Source organism: Phytophthora ramorum (assembly GCF_020800215.1).
Source record: "Phytophthora ramorum isolate Pr-102 chromosome Unknown Phyram_PR-102_s0006, whole genome shotgun sequence".
Taxonomy (NCBI): domain Eukaryota; phylum Oomycota; class Peronosporomycetes; order Peronosporales; family Peronosporaceae; genus Phytophthora; species Phytophthora ramorum.
Window position 1 is genome coordinate 1886629 of NW_027150652.1, and position 15266 is coordinate 1901894.

The following is a 15266-nucleotide window of genomic DNA, read 5'->3' on the forward strand; positions in this document are numbered from 1 at the left end:
AACCACTGCAACTTCATCAGACTAGGCGATATGTGCCGTTGATATGAACAACCAAGGCATCATATTGCAGCTGTAATAATACACAAGCAGCAGTCAGTAAAAATCATCTCTAGGTCATTTCGATAGCACCAACCTTACATTCGTAAGGATCTCCGTGATCAGTTCAGCTGGCAGAGTGGGAAAACTAAAGCGCAAGTCTGCAATGGAACACCCGAGCTCACGTTTCGCTTCCAACTGGCGATAAACCAGAGCTGTACCACGAAACAAAGGGACAAAACTTAGAAGGTTTAAACCTCAGCCACAAGTCAGTAAACGACTTACTGCTCCATTCTTCCTTCGACTTTGGAGCAGTTGAAGCAGGACGAGACACAGCCAGTTCAAACACGACAAGTCCATACTGTGCTTCCTCCTCATTGCTGAAGAACTGTCGAAAATAACGCCCAGCCTCAGCTGAAGCATTGAAGATTCCTGCCCCGACAAACGAGCTCTGCGGAAGCAGCGCATTTACATTTTCAGCTTCAAGTATGGATTGCAGCCGTGAATATTTGCGGACTGCTGTCACTGTGGTTAATGTTTTGCTGTTGATCGTGATGCGGTCATTCACGCGAATGATAGAGTAAGGAGCGACGTTAAGTCTGCATCAACAACGCAACAGTGACTGTTAGCATACCTCGTTTGAGCCTTTCGAGTAAAAACGTGCGTACCGAATCTCTAGTGACTTTGCTCCTTGTTCGATCAACGTGTGGTCTCTCTCCAAAAGCGCGAACTGATAATCCGCAGGAGGTACCCCAGTATCCGAATGAAAAGCGCCGACGCTTTGTTGTTCCCAGGGCTTCTCAATTAGAGTGCTAGTTCTCCCACACTGGTTGACTTGATGACCATTTGTGTTCTGCTGAATAACAACAGGATTATCCTCCAAATTTGGTGTTGGATTCCGTACTGCGTTGCCATTGTCGATAGGCGGGAATGCGAGCAGTTCAAGTGCAGCTGGTGATGCTGGGTGGGAAACGGCGTAGTCGTTTTTGTAGCTTTAACAAAGCAGATGTAAGCATCATCCCCGTTCACGTAAGGCCACCAACACGTACAGATGCATAACCTCGAGCATTCTTAGCGTCTCCACGTTTTGATCCTGCATTTCACGGACTCTTCACAACAGATTCCATCAGTAAAATTACAGTACAGGCGAATTTCAGCTCCATGAGGTGGCTTACTGGGTTGCATTCATCCAGCGTCGACTGCGCGTCATATCTGAGGGTGGCCACGGCTCCTCAATGCCTCCAACGCACTCCACCTGCATCCACAACAATCCCTATTAGCCAGACCATTTTTCATTATTTCAATCTCAAAAAATGGTACCCACCAAAGCCCCCAGTGGAATTTCCTGCTGGCCATCTCTAACATTTGGCATCACCTCCACATTCAGCAACCCCGAGCCATCGTCTGCAGCATACACAGAGTTAGTATTATCTGAAGCAACATAATGCGATTTACTGTGTTATTTCCTGACCAAGCTTGAGCTGGGCCTCGTTACTCTTCACACACACGCCCACCACCTGAACGCGACTGAAATTCGCGTGAGCCACTCGGTATCTGCGCGTCTGCGCATCGAGTGTCACCGCCGCGCTATGGAGCTGCGCGATACACAGCCGCACCGCACAACTCGTCTCCATGTAAAAATCGTAGATCACACACCATAATTTCTGAGTCCGAAATCTGAGTCCGCAAAAATATCTGTAAAGACCCTTCAGTTCGGAATCTTTAGCCGAAATGGTGTTGCTGCATGTGGCTGTGATTGGTGGGGGCGCCGCTGGGATTGTCGCTGCCAAGTGTCTGAGAGATGAAGGCCACTCGGTCATTGTATTCGAGAAGAGCCATAGTGTGGGGGGCGTCTGGAAATACAACGAGGATATCACAGCCGACAGCTGCACTTACAAGGTTAACTTTTAGCAAGCTGAGACCCTCGATACGTGTAATAATGGTTGTGGCTGTTTGAATTATTTGTAGTCGCTGCGTACAAACTTGCCGACTGCGGTGATGCAGTTTAAAGGGTTCCCTTTTCCTGCGGACGTGCCCAGTTATCCTTCCCACGTGGACGTGCTTAGGTACATCAAAAGTTACGCAGAGCACTTCAAGGTCACCGACGTGACCCGACTGAATTCCAGTGTGACGAGCGTGCGAAAGAGTGGAGATGGCGGTGCGGCATGGAGAATTTGCGTGTCATCGACAGAACGAGGTGAATACGAGGAGCAAGTGGACAGGGTGGTGGTGTGCAACGGCCACTTCTCAGAACCATTTTGCGCTACTGTGAAAGGGATCGAGAACTTTCGAGGTACTAAAGTGCACTCAAAGTCCTACAGATCCCCGGAGCGATACGCCAATAAGGTATAGCTTGTATTGCGTGCCGTTATGCTTGATCAAAACGCTCTAACGGGATAGTATTATTTTTGTGAAAGACGGTCCTAATTATTGGACGCGGGCCATCGGGTGGAGAGATTTCGAGAGAGCTCGCAAATAATGGTGCTGCAGGTGTCATTGTTTCTTCCCAGAATTATGTGGCTGAAGCCGATTCTGACTGTGGCGTCCAGCCTAACAACCGACAGAAGCAGGCCGGGCTGGATCATGTCGAGGCTGATGGCACCGTCGTTCTCACGGACGGTGTACGCTTGCCTCCGGGTAGTGCTGCATCTACATCTCAGCACCTAAACTTGGGCGCCAGTGATACGCGGGTACTGAAACCAGATATTGATTTCATTGATGCAGCGGGAGATGTTCATTTTATTGACAGTTCTAGCATCGCCTCGCCCGATGTGATCATCTATTGTACTGGGTATGTGTATTCGGTTGGCAACTTCTTGCCATCGGACTTGCTTTTTCCCAAGGCTGCTGCTGATCTGGAAAAGGTTGGCCTCGAGCATGAGCTAAGCGTGGAGGTTGTCGCTGCCGCTGCCGCTGGCGTTGCGGTCGCACCTACGTACAAGCAAGTATTTTCGATAGAAGATCCGACACTTGCATTCATTGGACTTCCGTTTGACACGGCAACATTTCAATGCTTCGAGCTTCAGTCCGTTTGGTTATCGCGCATCTTCAGTGGCTCCATTATATTGCCATCCAAGCCAGACATGTACGCAGCTTTTTGCGAAGAAATCCGTCAGACGAAGCCTCCTGTGCGCAAGAATATTCACAGTCTAGGGCTCAAGCACTTTCCGTACTTCACGTAAGTCCCTGCTCAATTTTCTTGTTCGTGAAAGAGTTGCTAATCCTATTTTTCGTTTACATAGGGAGCTGTGGACACTTTCGAAGTGTCCAATCGACCTGGTGGCTCTTGCTCTCTTTGGTGATGCTGCATTCCTTCTTCTTAACTTTGACAACTTCCGGTCTGCGACCTATGTACACGACACCAACACCGGAAAGTGGATTCGTCGTTTTATCCCCAAAGGAACCTTGACCGAAGATGTGAAGACTTTCTAGCAATCATGCTACAGTAACCTACGACGTAGTTGGACATCCGTGATTTTAATATTGTGTTCGTGCTTTCAGTAACGTATATATCTACCTAGGCATTGAGCGTTGTGAAGTTAGATTCAGGGCCAACGCGACCATCGGTACCCCAGCCAGCCACGCCAGCCACAGTTACAAAATACGTCGTATTCGGCTGCAGATTGGAAATGGTTGTTGAGGTGCTCACACCACGATAGACTTCGACGCGGTTCAGGCGGAGCGAATACGCTTGAACAGCGTTCAATGGTTCCCACACGACAGTCACCCCAGATGGAGTCACGTGGGTTATGTTCGTTGGATTCTCTGGAACTGCAATCGTCAAATACGCGGCTGAATGGAATAAAGAGAGTAGCTATGGTTAGATGGAGTGGTCAAGACTACCAATATGGAGTTACGTACGAATAGTGTCCAGGTAGGAGTGCCAGCCCCACCTGGCGTAACCTTGTATGAAGAAGCCTAGAGCGGTTGCCTGGGATATCGCCGCGGCCGGAGTTGGGAAGGCAGTGATCGGAATAATGAGTGCTCCCAGCATGGTATGGTGAAGGTGTAGCGACGTCGATGGAAACAAACCCCACGACACGAGCACCATTGTGATGACTATCACGTACATCAGGATATGCTTCTTCCACTTTCCGCTACGATACAGACTCCTCAAGACTGAAAAGGCTAAAATGGCCACCCCTATGCCGACCAGAGTAAAGACAACGTACGTGCCCGCGTTGACATCTAGCTCTTCATATCCGCCAAGGTCGACATTGAGCCATGGGACGTATCCGATGAAGTTCATATTGATCATGACGTGGAATGGCAACACGTAGCACAAGACCCACATCACAACCCGTCGCTTCAGCGACAACGATTTCCATCCCCGAAACGTGCTGATTGCGGCCAATCTGTATGCCAAACTGCTTGCAGCCAACAAAATCATCACTTCGCCATACGAATTGATAGTGATACCGGCATAATTCTGGCTGGAAGGCTGGCCGATTAGCCGTGTGTAGAAGAACCCCCAAACTACTAGCAAATAAAACATAGGAGCGGAGTTTACGCGCGGCAGCAAACCAAAACCTGCCATGGCAATTACACCAACTGCAAGAATCCACCACGATAGATCAGTGCAGTAGATGCTGGATGCTTCTTTGAACTCGATCGTCTTGGGGAACCAGGACAGGAATTCTTTGGTTGTGACACCGTTGGCCGTGGACGAGTAAAAGGCGTTGGCAGCACCTGAATAGGGGTCATGACACTGATAAGAAAGTACTCAGATTTGCAATGTTTTCGAGATGGCATACCTGCAAAACGATAAAATGCGCAGCCACCATTCGAGGAGACAACACCGGCATGCGCTGCTGCGCGGCAGATTCTGGAGTCAGCTCTGCAATGAATGTAGGCATAAGAGTTGGGCCTCTCGAGTCAAGTGTTGTAAGTGTAGTTGTACCTGTAAGGACTAGATCCAAAAACTGCCATTGAAGACGATTGATCTACAGACACCAGCGGCAACACAATGTATGAGTGAATCTCCTCAATGGTGAAAGACTTGCAACATACCTAAAGTACAGCGTGTCGGGCAGCGAAATGCTGCCCACTCTGATTCAAAAGGCCGACAATCCACACCCCACAAGCCACACGACGTGCCAAAGCCCCAGGAGCGACAACTGAGGAAGTCAGGAGTGCTTCCATCGTCCATAGACGCCGCAAAGAAACTCAAGTAGACCAAAAGTACCAGCAGCACAAGCGAAACTAGAGCGTAAGTCACCACGATCCAATGCGTCGAAATCCACACTAAAACTGCCTTCTTCGGGGTGACAGTTTTCACCGCTGTAAGCTGTACGCTCTGCACACTTGCTCGGCTTTCGTCGTGCTGCGAGTGCTGCGAGTGCTGCGAGATGTCAGAAACCCTTTTCTCTGAACGAGAGGCACGAAGACGAGAGCGTGATCGCCATTTATCTCTTATGTTGGCCCACGGGCGAACTTCCTGTGCCTGGCTGGTCGGCATTACTTCGCGAGACGGCAGATGAGGAGTGAATAGGTTCGGGCAAGCCGCATTTTGGCACATATAAAAAGAAAAACAAGAAGCGAAAAGCGCTTAGCATCTGCCGGGATACTTCTTCGAGGCAGGATCTCATAATGAGGATTAATTTGAGCTTGCGTTACGGCTAGGCGAATGCAATTCACAAGTTCAGCACTAACTCCAGCAGCGCCTGTGTAGCTTCCGCAGCTTCGCGCACGTCCGGGTCAGTTTCCGTCTCGGCAAGGGCCAGAGGACGGACGATCTCGAGAGTGCTTTCCGTGGTGCTTGGATCGTTCAGTCGCGGGACGATCAATCCGAGAGTACGAAGTGCACGGAAGCGCAGGTTCGCTGTCTTGGATGTGCATTGCTCCACTACAGTCTCGATCACGCCCCTTAACTTTTCCATCTGCTGCAGCTCCGGCGCAAGGAGCTCTACTGCCAGCAACCCCGTGAGTCGCCCATGGAACGTGGATTGAAGGCACACCGACACACGAGGCACGCACTTTTCAGCCACCCACTCACTACCTAACAATTTCCCCAGCGAGGGGAGCTTTTCGCACACCACTGCACGAACTTCGTGAACCGCGTCACCCAATAGCTCCAAGCATGCATCAGCAAAATCGCCAGGAAGTGCTGCGCCATCGTCACGCTCGGCCCATGCAGCCACGCAATGAACGAATTTAACGCGCACTCGCCACTGCACTGAAGTACGCAGAGCTTGAATAGCGGGGAAAATCATGGCGGTCACAGTCTCCGATGAGTTGTCGCAGTAGCGAGCCATTTCTTCCAGAAGTGATGCTCGCACCGTCGCGTCTTGGCTTTCGTCTAGAAACTGCGTGAAAATCGGGACCAGCTCGTCGTAATAGTTACTGCCGACGAACTGCAGCGAGCGGCCAACAGACTGCGCCAAAGACAGTCTTACAGCCACTGACACGTCAGTTGAAAGTGCATACGTTGCCGGAAGTACGCTACGAACAAACTTGACTTGCGCGGCAACCACCAGATCCGAGTTTGCGCGAGAAGACTCGCCATTAGACTTGTTGCCATTGTCAGCACTATCGTCCTGTGTAGCTGAGTCGCCCGCTTTTGAGTCAAAAGTTTGCTGCACAGCGATATCTCGCAGAGCCTCGCCCAAAAGAAAGGCACCCTCGGCGCAGGCGCGTCGAACTTCTACAGTTGGATCACCCACCATTGACACAAAATGATCAACAAACACATCAGTGTACTCTGCACCGAAAGCTCTGCAGAACGCAGGCAAAGTGCGAGCGGTTTCCAGCCGTACTTGCCATGATGAGTCGGACGTGTACGTGTTCACCATCGGTACCATCTGACAAAATAGTAGATGCAAGGCCTGTTCAGCTTCTTCACGTGACTTGTTCTCGTCTCCAAGAAGCAGACGGCGCAATGTGGTGGCCAGCGTAATACAGCCTTTGACAGCAAAAATACGAACAATGTCGTGGCTGTCTGCCGTTGATTTCTCTAGAAGTTGAACCGCCCAAGTAGCTACAGATGAACCACCAGCTGCTGCCAAGTCTCCAATTACAGAAGTTACAGCGCGGCGCACCAGCGGGTTATCATCGTTGCACATACGATCAAGCATGCCACGGAGCTGGACGCGTATATCACCACGCACATGCGGATACACCAAAGAGAGAAGAGCCACGGGTACAATTCTGGCTGTTGGGCTTGAACTGATACTGAGTCGGGCAAACATAGGCACGAGGAGTTTGTCCACATCCTCATCGGTCAATGACAGAATCAGCATCTTCAACGCATTTACCATGACGTCCCATGTGGCATGATTTTCGATAATAGACAAGCTCTCAAGTACATGGAGCACCACCGCCAATAACAGTTCGTAACGATGGCGTCGGGTAACACGGTCACCATCAGCTGACTCTGCTTCCTTTGCATCCACAAACTGCTGCATCCGCGCCGTACGCACCGCAAGCCACCCGAGGAACTGGATAGTTCGGATAACAGTGCTTTCACCCTTATCGTCATAGTCGTGGATCGAAGCAAACAGGTTCAACAAGAATCGGCGCTCAGCGCACATTTCACCGGAACGCTCTTCCTCCATCGTCTCGATATCCGCTAAGAGTGCAGCGTCCCAAGCCTCGTTTGCGGGTAATAATCTTTCCAAAGGATTCGGATATTGCTGATCCACAGTTGGGGGGTGATACTCCTCCGTACTGAGGTACTGGAAGAGCGCCTTGGCTACAAGCTTTGGGAATGCCAGCACGCCCTGGTGGATCTTCATCTGGAATACGCGGAAAGACATTCGATCCTGTTCCGGAATCGGGCGCTCTGTCTTCTGCTGACGAATGTTCATCGACAATTGTCTACGAAGTGCCTTGTAATCATCAGGAGGCACAACTACGAGTTGCAGATTTAGCGGTCGCGTAGCTGTTTCAATCAAACGTAAAGTCTCCTTGTGAGTTAAGTGCGTGACTCGTTCGCCATTAAGTCCAACAAGCCAGCTCGAGCGCTTAACGTTTGCGCGCTCAGCAGCACCTCCAGACTTGATGTCCACAACGATCGTTCGCTCCAAGATGTTCTCGACAGTAAGTCCAAGTGGTCCTGCAGGAATAGAAGCTGCGTAAGGTTTGTTGGCGCCCATAACAGTCGATACTGGTTGCTGTGGATCCCAGTCAAAGCCGATAATGCCACGAAAGTCGCTAACAATGCGATCCTCGGTCAAAAATGTGTTCACAGCGCGGTCCAAACTGAATTCTGAGTTCAGGAGCAGATCCACCAGCACCTTGAACTCCACGGCCGAAGGCCCCGCCACGGCATCTTGCATGGACTCCACAGCCTGACTTAAAACCTGAAGACCGTATTTCGGCTCAACAGGTCCTTTAGCATCCGCCTCTCCATCCGTCGAAGACATAACAACATCTCCATCGCTGTCTCTCAGTGGTGATTTAGTGGCTCCAAATCCTGAAGAAATCCCGTTGGCCTTGGGAGCAGTCTGCTGAGAGTTGTGGGGGTCCGATGCACGGCGAAAGCGAAGCGCCGAAGGAACGAGCACGCGCTATAACGATTAACAACAGCACAATTGTGTCAATTCAGAATCGTGACGTATCCGGAACACACAAAAAGGCACAAATGAAACCTTACCTCTTTGGACAATTGTTGCACTACAGCAGCGCAGTTTTCTTCGTTCAGCACTGTTTCACGGAATGATAGCAGCACGTCCGACTTTTGGATACCAGCAAGAGCTGCAGGTCCACCAGGTTGAACTTGCTGCACCACCGCGCGACCAAAGACGTTGCCAATCTGCCAGCGGAAGTTACTGCTCGACATCACCACTTCATACGTCCCGGGTCCATACAACGACTCCTCCTCCGTCAGCGCCTTTTCCTCAGGAGCAGCAGCCTCCGTCTCTTCAGATATCGGCGACGTATCTTTTGCAGCTGGTGAGCACAGCGGTGTCAGCTGATGCGACTCAATCGCCTTCAGCACCGAAGGAGTTTGCGGCAATGCTGCTGACGACTGCGACGGCGTCTGAGGCAGCTTTGCAGCTGTTGAAGGCGGCGCGACAGTTCTGGACGCCGCTGTCGGTGACGCGGGCGGCTCCGTGCCATCGGTCTCGGCGCTGCTCTTGGGTGTGGGCGGCAGCGGGATCTTGGCAGCCGTGGCGGCTTCGTCCTCGTCCTCATCGCTCCCCTCGTCAAAGTCTGGGTCTGCTCCGTTCTCCGAGAAGTAGATTTCCACAGCCTTCTGCAGGTCGTTCTTGGTGCGCGTCAGAAGGCTCCGGATGACGTCGTGCTTGACTTCTCCGCCCAAGAGGCCGCTGAGCTCCTCGGCCTGGGGACTCCACTCGTCGTCGCCGTCGACAGCCTCGCGAGGCAGCGCGGGCGTCTCAGCCCAGGCCATGTCGGCTGCGTCCTCCTCGTCCGAGCCCTCCACGTCGTTCACCTTGAACGCGGCACCAGCTGACTGGAAGTACAGGTCCACGGCCTTATTGGGGTCGTTGCCAGCCTGCTGCAGCAGGGCTAGGATGCGCTCGCGCGAGACGTCGCTGGGCCCGATGATGGCGCGGATCACGTCCACCAGCGCGTCCTGCTTGGCCTCCATGATGAGTCTATTATAGTTCGGTGGGGAAGAGAGACGTTTCCGAGGCCGATCCCGGGATAAAGTGGAGGAGGGCGCTCTTCTACCTGCAAGAGGAAGGAGGAAGGTGGCGGCCGCTGTGCTGTCCAGACGTGCAGAAGAAGGGGGCGCGCTGCCGTCGCGAGCCTGAATCACAGGAGCCGCTGGCCTTTTTCTTTGAGTGGGGGAATTTCCATCGATCGATGTGTACGAGAACGTATTAATGTGTGGACCACAAACGGGATCTACACGTACTTAAGAGAACTCGCAAGATGCCCGAACAATTGAGGGAAGACGATAATGGCGGGAAGCTTGGCGACAGTCGTGGTGCGTTGGGTGCTGCGGCCGATACGGGCGTCTATAGCCTTTGACTGACGCTTGTCGATGGTCTCTATCTGACTGACAGGGCGAGGAGCTGCGCGGAAAGGTGCAGAGCACCAAGATCTTGGTGGTAGGAGCCGGCGGCATCGGCTGCGAACTGCTCAAAAATCTCGTGCTCAGCGGCTTCATCGACATCCACCTCATCGACCTGGACACCATCGACGTGTCGAACCTGAATCGACAGTTCCTGTTCCGCTCGCAGCATGTGGGCAAGCCCAAGGCGCTCGTAGCGCGCGAGATCGCTATGAGCTTCAACCCTAAGGCCAAGATCACGGCGCATCACGGCAACATCAAGAGCAGCCAGTTCGGCCTCGAGTACTTCCAGCAGTTCGCACTGGTGCTCAACGCGCTGGACAATGTGGACGCTCGCAAGCACGTGAACAGACTGTGTCTGGCTACGAGTACGCCGCTCATTGAGAGCGGCACAACGGGCTTCCTGGGTCAGGTCCGGGTCATCAAGAAGGGAGAGACCGAGTGCTACGAGTGCACGCCCAAGGTTACGCAGAAGCAGTACCCGATTTGTACCATTCGCAGCACCCCAGAGAAAATGGTGCACTGTATTGTGTGGGCCAAGGAGTGCTACAAGCTGCTCTTCGGCAAGACCGAAGACTCAATGCTGTGGGAGGATCCAAACAACGAGGACAAGTCAGCGTTCATGGATTTAGTGACACGCTCACCGAACTTGACTTTCGACGATGAGTCCAAGCTTCAAGAGTACGCGTGCAATGTCTTTCGTGGGCTGTTCGACTTTGAGATCAAGAAGAGGCTGGAGATGAAGACGTACAAGACGGCTGCCAAGCGCCCGCAACCACTGGTGCTGGAGGAGATTGTCGGCGCGAACATCGTACAGGCGATCAGCCTCAACGATGCTACAGCTAAGAAGCAGGCGGACAACGGAAAGGTCTGGAATGACCGCGACCTCTGGAGCGTCTCGGAATGCGTAACGCGTTTTGTCTCGTGCATCGTTCGCATCCTGAGTAGCGAACTGGCGCGTGTCAACTTGGGCAGCTACGAGTTTGACAAGGACGATGCTATTGGTATGGAATTTGTAACTGCGGCTGCAAACCTGCGTGCTTCCGTGTTCTCTATTTCGATGGAGTCGCTGTACAGTTGCAAGGGCATTGCTGGGAACATTATACCTGCTATCGCCACCACGAACGCCATCGTGGCGGGTTTCCAGGTGCTGGAAGCTTTCCGCATTCTGCAAGGAGCCAAACCCGTGGGAGAAGCGTGCAAGTACACTTACTGCAATAGCTCGTGGAACGCTCGTGGCGTGCTGCTTCAGCCTTCTCCGCTGGGGAAACCCAACCCGCAGTGCTACGTGTGCGCGAAACACACGGTGGAGTTGGCTGTGGACACGAATCGCATGCTGCTGCGCGACTTGGTGGATCAAGTACTGAAGAAGAAGCTGGGAGTGAACGAGCCCACGATCTCGCTGGGCGCCAACACGATCTACGAGGAAGGTGAGGACGCCGAGACGAGTCTGGCCGTTAACCTGGAGAAGAAGCTCGTCGACCTGCCAGGCAATGGCATCCGCCACGAAACTACGGTGTCGATCGAAGATTTCTCGCAGGACTTCCGCTGCAATATCCGTGTGCTCCACCGGGACGAGGAGGAGTTTGGCGAGGAGGCTGCGGAGCTGTTCGCGCTGGGCGGCGACATCGCCGCGTTGGCAGCGGACCTCAAGAAGGAGGAAGCCAAGCAGGCGGCGCTAAAGCTGGCGGTCACGTCCACTCCAGCTGAAGAGGAGGACGATGAAGGGTTTGAGGTAGTGGACCCTGTAGACGCCCCTGTGCACAAGCGCCGCAGACATGATGAAGATGCAGATGATCCGACCTCCAAGAAGGCCAAGTCGGACGTGGTGGATCTGCTCTAGATTCGTACTTAGTGTTGGTAGCCGATTACTTGGAAAATGTAAGGGCGGCGTCCTCTCCATCCCCCTTCAGTCTCGATCGCGCCGAAAAGAGACCGCGAAGAGGTCGCGTTCTTGAGAGCCCTCGCAGTGAGCGCTGGCGGCCACTACGCGCGGCGCAAGTGCTTGGAGGAGACGAGCGCGTTCTCTGCACGTGTGGATGGAAGTTTCGCCGGCCATGAGCGACGCGCAGAGCCGGAAAGACGCCTCAAGTCCCGCCCAGGAGCGGCCGGCGGAGTCCACGACGACTGCAGAGGCTTCCGCGCCGCAGAAACACGAGCAGAACGGGCAGAGCCACCTGTCGGACGATGAGTACGTGATGGTGGACGCTATCCATCAGGCGAAAGAGAAGGAAGGAAGAAGTGCAGAAACTCCGAAGGAGAATGGACATAAACAGATACAGAACGGGGGATTGCAAGGTGTGGAAGTCGCTAATGGAGCAGTGGAAAAGGAGGTCGGGGAAGAGAAACATGGTGTACAAGAACAGACGCCGCAGCCTTCAAGTGAGGAAGTGCATACAAGTGGTGAACGTGTTATGATGGTGGAACAGAAGCTGGAAGTGAACACTGAAGACGTTGTGGGAGAATCTTCAAAGGGCGAGGAAAAGGCTCGTGCATCAGCACATGTGCCTTCGCCAGCAATTCATATTTCTGGTGTTGATATGGTGTTTCCCGAGGACGAAGTGCCCATTGAGCTCTGCCCTTTTTCGAGCGATGGCAGCGTCAATGATCTTCCTTTGCGCAGATCGAATGACACGGAGGATACCCCACCAGAAGCTGGCACAGCTCCACCCAGTACAGTAATAACAGTGCTGCCAGCTACACCTACTGCAGAGTCGGCTGCATCAGCAGAAACTGCTCCGATAACGCCTGCATCCGTGACGGCTGAGGAGTCGGTCACGCCAAGTGAAGTGGGTCGTACAATGGGACGGAGAAAGCGCAGAAAGAAGTTGGGCTATTCAGCTTCACGGAGGCGTGAGGCGGCCAAAGCGGGCAAGGAGCAGAACAGCGTGCCGGCATCGCCTGCTTTAGAAGACAAGCTCAGCATCGCTGTGAACGGACATGCAGCTCAGAATGGAGGTGATATCGAGGCGGACAGAAACGCACCACCATCACCTGTATATCCTGATGCTGATGCATCGCACCTCTACCCGTCTACACCTGAAGGTGCGCCATGGCAATGGGAAGATATTGACCCATACTTTGACCCCTTAGCACAAAGCGACCTGGACAATCTTGTGCGATGGCGCAATGAGAATGCCAATTTCATAGCTGCGAATCCGACTGTGTGGCGCGGCAAGTCGGGTGTAGAGACTAAGCGTGCAGTTCTGGAGGCTATGGTTGCCGATGCTTCTGATATGACTACAGATCACGTGGAATACCCAATACGTCGTGGGCGTAGTTACCGCGACGTATGGGAGGAAAAAGACTTTCTTGCGCAACAAAAGCGTGATAGTTCAGCTGGAGAGAGTCATCTTAAAAGTCAAGCGATGAAGATTATAAAGAAGCGCAAGGGCGCTGTTGATGCGAAAGGCTCGTTGCTGGCATCTCATCGGGATCTGGTGTATGGATACGACGACGATCTATTCCAGGACTTTAGAAGGCGCCTGGAAGATCGAGTGAAGGCATGCCAGTCCAAATCACCACCAACTACGCCACGTACGCCTCCTCCGAGACGTCAACAAGCTACCACTACAAAAGTGGATGAGGGCACTATGGACATAACCGCACAGGAAGTTGTATTTGAAGAGGAATTGCTACCAAGTTTCCCGATTAATCAGTTGCATCCGGCATCCCTGGGTCTCTGGAAGCTCCGCAAGAATCAGGAGCCCGATTTCGATGTTGTGCACCCTGCATCAGTGAATCGTGTTGAGGCTCCAGCTCGCTGGAAAGAAGAAATGACACGACACCACCAGCAACAGTATGAACTCCAACTCCAGCAGACAGATGAACTTGCCGACCCTAGTGATGGGGATGATGAAGGTACCGGTGACAATACGCACACGCGATTACATGCCACGATCTCCAATAGCGAGATTGCGGGTGGTCTGCCATCCTTTGGCGACTGTACAGAAGAGGACGAAGTCTCTCAAGTGCTAGCTGCTTCGGTTAGCAAGCTGATCCCACTGTCCATGTTAAACTGGCGAACAACTCAGCTTGTGTATGAAAGAGCAGCTTGCAGTATCCAATGTGCACCAATACTGGAGGGCGAGGCTGCTGCAGCGCGAGAACTTGAAGACGTCTATTTGCAGCTGTGTCCTCCGGGGGACGCTAGTGAGGAGCCCGCTGCCCCTCCTGGTACCGCTCCAGCGCGTCGGCCCCGGACAACACAAATCAATAGTGTTCCACACGACATGATAGCGTATAGCGTGCGGCGCGATATCGCGGACAACTGTTCACTCGCTGTGGCTGCATCAGTGGAATTTGCGCTCGGGCTTCATGTTGGCGACGTGGTGGATGTACTCGATCGAAATGGTTGCTGGAACTATGGAGAAGTTGTTGAAACCTACTCGGAAATCGCTTCGGGGATCGCAAAGTTTGTGTTGCTTCGGTTTTCGTTGTGGCCGGAGGACACCGTCGAATGGATTGCAGTCAGCGAGGGGCGTCTATTGCCGCACGGCGTTGCTGATGGTTCGAGACCCTGCTCTGTTGGTCCAACTCGTGCACATCGCGTACGTGTGCGATATGACCAAAGCCTTGCGAGGGAGTTGGAGCGGTCATTCCCGCAACGGCAAGCCAAGCAGGCGACAGCCGCATCACATATGCTAGCACATCGACAGCAAACTACTGTAAATCGGTCTTCGAGTGAGCAGCAGAAGACTCCGCAGAAGCGCAAACGAAAACGGCCGGCCAAATCTACGGCTGCGCCTTCGTCGATTTAGCACTGAACATGATGCGGGAACATTATAAGCTACGTATATGACCGCGGATCCCAATAAAGTATTTCGCTGCGCATTCGTCGACAAGATGAAGATATTGCCGCGAAGCGAGAGAACCAATCGACGAAGGTCGGTGCGCAATGCACATCTAATTTAGCCCCTGTGTTTCTGTGAGAATTGTTTTCATATTTTTAGGTGATGCAACGTTTTGTGGGAGTCGGGAGAGTCAAAAGCTCGAGGCAGGCGCAGTAGTGTGTAAGCCCAAGTCATGCCAGCACGCATGCAGCGTAACAACTTTCGCTGTCCTCGTGATGGCTCCAAATCACCACAGGCTACAGCCTCGATGTCGGCAGGTGTCGCTGCAATGGGAGCTACTGGGAGTCCAGGAAAATACCATGCTGAATTTCCTGCGCGACAGCGCAAGCGTCTTCAAGTTGGGGCGACGAATTTGTCGAAATGCAGTTCCGTTGTCGAGGTCGATGCCTTACTTA

The 15266-nt window shown here is 52.8% G+C and overlaps 6 protein-coding genes across 6 annotated transcripts; 3 read left to right on the forward strand and 3 right to left on the reverse strand.

Annotated features, from left to right (window-relative positions):
- Window positions 1–16: 16 nt before the first annotated feature.
- Window positions 17–1670, reverse strand: KRP23_7492 (uncharacterized protein; the record flags this gene model as incomplete). Its single annotated transcript, XM_067892817.1, has 8 exons — window positions 17–70; window positions 139–251; window positions 322–635; window positions 705–1028; window positions 1086–1145; window positions 1212–1291; window positions 1361–1440; window positions 1508–1670. 8 exons carry the CDS (start codon window positions 1668–1670, stop codon window positions 17–19), a joined length of 1188 nt encoding a protein of 395 aa, XP_067744660.1.
- Window positions 1671–1767: 97 nt separating this feature from the next.
- Window positions 1768–3468, forward strand: KRP23_7493 (Flavin-containing monooxygenase FMO GS-OX-like 3; the record flags this gene model as incomplete). Its single annotated transcript, XM_067892818.1, has 4 exons — window positions 1768–1935; window positions 2005–2382; window positions 2454–3214; window positions 3279–3468. The coding sequence occupies 4 exons, from the start codon at window positions 1768–1770 to the stop codon at window positions 3466–3468; spliced, it is 1497 nt and encodes a 498-aa protein (XP_067744661.1).
- Window positions 3469–3553: 85 nt separating this feature from the next.
- On the reverse strand, window positions 3554–5185 carry KRP23_7494 (uncharacterized protein; the record flags this gene model as incomplete). Its single annotated transcript, XM_067892820.1, has 5 exons — window positions 3554–3828; window positions 3898–4725; window positions 4791–4873; window positions 4937–4979; window positions 5047–5185. The coding sequence occupies 5 exons, from the start codon at window positions 5183–5185 to the stop codon at window positions 3554–3556; spliced, it is 1368 nt and encodes a 455-aa protein (XP_067744662.1).
- A 484-nt stretch (window positions 5186–5669) lies between these two features.
- KRP23_7495 (Serine/threonine-protein phosphatase 2A 65 kDa regulatory subunit A beta isoform) lies at window positions 5670–9589 on the reverse strand (the record flags this gene model as incomplete). Its single annotated transcript, XM_067892821.1, has 2 exons — window positions 5670–8543; window positions 8630–9589. 2 exons carry the CDS (start codon window positions 9587–9589, stop codon window positions 5670–5672), a joined length of 3834 nt encoding a protein of 1277 aa, XP_067744663.1.
- Window positions 9590–9904: 315 nt separating this feature from the next.
- Window positions 9905–11861, forward strand: KRP23_7496 (SUMO-activating enzyme subunit 2; the record flags this gene model as incomplete). The annotated part of the gene is made up of 2 exons (XM_067892822.1): window positions 9905–9931; window positions 10011–11861. 2 exons carry the CDS (start codon window positions 9905–9907, stop codon window positions 11859–11861), a joined length of 1878 nt encoding a protein of 625 aa, XP_067744664.1.
- A 214-nt stretch (window positions 11862–12075) lies between these two features.
- On the forward strand, window positions 12076–14778 carry KRP23_7497 (uncharacterized protein; the record flags this gene model as incomplete). The annotated part of the gene is made up of 1 exon (XM_067892823.1): window positions 12076–14778. One exon carries the CDS (start codon window positions 12076–12078, stop codon window positions 14776–14778), a length of 2703 nt encoding a protein of 900 aa, XP_067744665.1.
- Between the last annotated feature and the right edge of the window lie 488 nt (window positions 14779–15266).